The sequence below is a fragment of the Penaeus chinensis genome, chromosome 8 (genome assembly GCF_019202785.1).
Source record: "Penaeus chinensis breed Huanghai No. 1 chromosome 8, ASM1920278v2, whole genome shotgun sequence".
Taxonomy (NCBI): Eukaryota; Metazoa; Arthropoda; class Malacostraca; order Decapoda; family Penaeidae; genus Penaeus; species Penaeus chinensis.
In genome coordinates this window covers 5,073,194-5,076,974 of record NC_061826.1, presented here as the reverse complement: position 1 = coordinate 5,076,974, position 3,781 = coordinate 5,073,194, and the positions used below count along the sequence as shown (strand labels likewise).

At 44.4% G+C, this 3,781-nt stretch overlaps 1 protein-coding gene across 1 annotated transcript in view; it reads left to right on the top strand.

Moving 5' to 3' along the window:
* LOC125027733 (sarcoplasmic calcium-binding proteins II, V, VI, and VII-like) overlaps window positions 1-3,136 on the top strand; it is a 17,933-nt gene extending 14,797 nt beyond the window's left edge. Inside the window, exon 5 of the mRNA XM_047616847.1 lies at window positions 2,989-3,136. Within this exon, the coding sequence (XP_047472803.1) occupies window positions 2,989-3,129 (141 nt within the window). The 3' untranslated portion in view covers window positions 3,130-3,136. The remainder of the gene's footprint in view (window positions 1-2,988) is intronic.
* The last annotated feature ends 645 nt before the right edge of the window (window positions 3,137-3,781 follow it).

The following is a 3,781-nucleotide window of genomic DNA, read 5'->3' as shown; positions in this document are numbered from 1 at the left end:
TGTTCTTCTCTCTCTCTCTCCTACATATTTTGCATCACCTTCTCCTTTCTCCATGTTTCTTTGTTCATACTTCTCGCATTCAAGTATTTTCTCCAAACAAGTCCCATTCTCTTAGACCTTCACTTGCTCTTTCTCTCTCTGTCCTCCGTTTTTTCCCGTTTCCCAATCATCCGTTCTCTCCATTTCCCTCTCATTCCCTCACTAGACAGCTCCTCTTTTGATTTATTTTGGTGTAACGGTTTTATCTTCTTCATTCTTATTGCCTTGACGAAGGAAGGAAAGGAAAAGTGGAAGGAGACGATGGAAGGAAAGTAGACGAAGACGAAGGCGGAAGGGGCACGGAAAAGTGGGGAAGAAAATTAAGGGAAGAAGAAAGAGAGAGGAAGAAGGTGAAGGAGTAGGGCAAGGAGAAAGGGGCAGGAGGTAGGGGAGGCAGAGAGAAGGGATAAAGGAAGGTGCGGGGGATGGAGATAGGGTAATCAAGAGAGGAGGAATAGGGGATGGAAGATATGGTTGGGAAGGAGGAAGGATCAACGGAAGGAGAAGAAAGTAGGAAAGAGAGTGGACAGAGAAAGAAAAAGTAGGAGAGTGGATAAAATGAAGAGGAGGAAGACGAAGGAGAAGGGAAGAGAAGAAGAAGAAGGAAAAGAAGAAGAGAAAAGATCGATAAGTGGTTAAGGAGCATGGCTATAAGCGTTCTCATAACAGGAATTTCGAGACAAAGGAACATTAAATACAAGCTGTTTGCGTAAGTGTGCGAGGAACAGCACCGCCATTTGTTCTTGTAATGTAGTTAGTTCATCTTAGCGACTTCTGACTGTGACTGTAATGTGTTAATTCTGCTAAATACATCAATTACACATATATGCTTCCAAGTTTGCGTATATCGTAGAAAAGAGTGTAGTGAAAGATCGATTACAATTGTCCCACTAAACTTTTACAAAATTCTACCTGGTTTGATAATACCTTGGTTTAGTTCTTGAAAGTTATTTGACTCCATCGAGAAGGTATTGTCTACAGTTAATCTTCATTTGGAATAATGATAAGCAAACAAGGTGGCCGTATCGTTGCTTTCACAGGTCAGTGGCCATCCAAATAAGTCAGAGCCAAAAGGGGGCATGTACTAAATTCGCTGTTTAAATCACCTTTATTTACACTGTCTGCTGATGACTCGTAACGTTATAGCTATACCAATCGTAGAATCGAAGGCATATGGCACCTATACTTAAAACTGAAGAGATATGTCACTTCCGTCATACTTAGAATTGTGATGATATGGCACTAACGCCGTACTAAGGCACACGATTATTGTTTTCGAAATTCGTTTTCGGTGAGAGCAATCATTACAAAAACAAAATACTTCTAGTTATATAAATCCCTTAACAGCGTGAAGACATTACTGCGATATTCCTGGTCCGATAAAAGTGATGAAGCGAGAAGAGAAGAGTTCGGCCGGGAGGAGAGGAGGGCAAGTGAGAAGAGAGGGAAGGGGGGAAGAAGATAAGGGGTAAATGAAGAGAGAAGAGAGATGAGAAGAGGGATGGTAAAGAGAGGAGAGGAAAGGAAAAGACGAGTAGATGAAGTGAGAAGAGAGGTGAGGAGAGAAGAGGAGAAAAGGAGTGGTGAAGAGAGGAGAGGAGGGGAGAAGACTGGGGTAGATGTAGAGAGAAGAGAGAGAGAAGAGAAAGGGGAGATAAAGAGAGAGAGAGGAGAGGGGAGAAGACTAGGGTAGATGAAGAAAGATTGTGAAGGTAGGAAGGGGGAGGAGAGACAGGGGGAGTGAAGAGAAAAGAGAGGTGGTGAAGGGAGGAGAGGTAAGAAGGCAGAGGGTGATGAAAAGAAAAGGAAGGAGCGGAGAATATGAGGGAGACGAAAAGACGAGAATTGAGAAAAGGCAGATGGACGGAAAGGAAAAGAGACTCAAGTGAAAGGGGAGACGAGAGGACAAGAGAAGAATAAAGGGAAAATAGGGAGAGACGAGACGAGAAAATCAGAAGAGAGAAGAGGTGAGAGGAGGAGAAGGAGGTTCTTGTCGACCCACCCTGATCCTCTCGCTCTCTCCATGTTTAGACAGCAATACTCACCAGAATAATTCCCTCTACTTTTCCTCCTTTTAATGAATTCCAAACATATAAAAAAAACGATAAAAAAAAAAAAAAACATGACATAGTTACGTCGGACCATCACTGGTTCATGATTTTATTACCCGCGAGATGGCGCCACGGTCTTTTAGATTGAAATTCTTGTAAAGTTAAGAAGTCGAAACAGTTTAAAAGGAGAAACTTAATACCACAGTAAATATTTAATTTGCCTTTCAAGCGATGAGAAAAACGTCTCTTTTTTCTCTCTCTCTAACTCTGTTTATTCATCTGTCTGTTTATTTGCCTTTCTCTTTTGCTTCTTCTCTTTACTTTGTTACGTAAATATAGTAGGGGAAGAAGGTGGAGGAGGTGGAGGAGGCGAGGGAGGAGGTGGAGGAGGAGGAAAGGGGTTAGTTAATGATAATGATGACAGTATTCACGATATTTGTAATAATTACATTGATAATAATTATAAAGACGATAATAATATCAATGAAAAGAAAAACGATAATCATGATGATGACAGGGATGATAATGACAAAAGCAAAAATAAATATGATGATAACGGTAATAATAATAGTAATAATGATAATAATGATAATAATAATAGTGATAATGATGACAATAATAATAATAACAAAGATAAAAATATTAATAATTATAATATTAATAATGATGATGATAATGATAATAATAATGATAATGAGGATGATAATGATAATCATAATAATGATAATGATAATAATAATAACAACAACAATACTAACAATGACGACGCTGATGATACTAAAATTGATCCTAACAATAACCACAACAACGAAGCACAAGACAATAAGATAAACAGGACAAACGAAGCACAAGGCCATAACACGAACAGGACAAACTAAAGTCTCTCCACATCCTCCAGGGACGCCGTATCCTTCCCCAGGACTCGTTCTACCGCCTGTGCGAAGAGTTCTTCCTGAGCGACCAGCCGACGGACCCCGGGACCTTCCTTGCCGCCAGACTGTACTTTCTCCCGGGCGAACAGAGGGCCAGCGAACCGTAGGAGTGCCTGTTCGTTGTCCAAGGAAGAGGAGAGGGAGGAGGAGAGGGTGGAGGTGGAGGTGGAGAGGGAGGAGGTGGAGGTGGAGAGGGAGGAGGAGAGGGAGGAGGTGGGAGGTGGAGAGGGTGGAGGTGGAGGTGGAAGTGGAGGTGGAGAGGGAGGAGGTGGAGGTGGAGGTGGAGGTGGAGAGGGACGAGGTGGAGGTGGAGAGGGACGAGGTGGAGTTGGAGGAGGTGGAGGTGGAGGTGGAGGAGGAGAGGGAGGAGGTGGAGGTGGATGAGGAGAGGGACGAGGTGGAGGTGGAGAGGGAGGAGTTGAAGGTGGAGAGGAAGGGGGTGGAGGAGGAGAGGGAGGAGGTGAAGGTGGAGAGGGAGGAGGTGGAGGTGGAGGTGGAGGAGGAGAGGGAGGAGGTGGAGGTGGAGGTGGAGGAGGAGAGGGAGAAGGTGGAGGTGGAGGAGGAGAGGGAGGAGGTGGAGGTGGAGGAGGAGAGGGAGGAGGTGGAGGAAGAGAGGGAGAAGGTGGAGGTGGAGAGGGAGGAGGTGGACGTGGAGGTGGAGGAGGAAAGGAAGGAAGTGGAGGTGGAGGAGGGAAGGGAAGTGGAGGTGGAGAAGAGGGAGGAGGAAGGGGAGGAGGTGAAGGGATAGGAAAAAGGAAG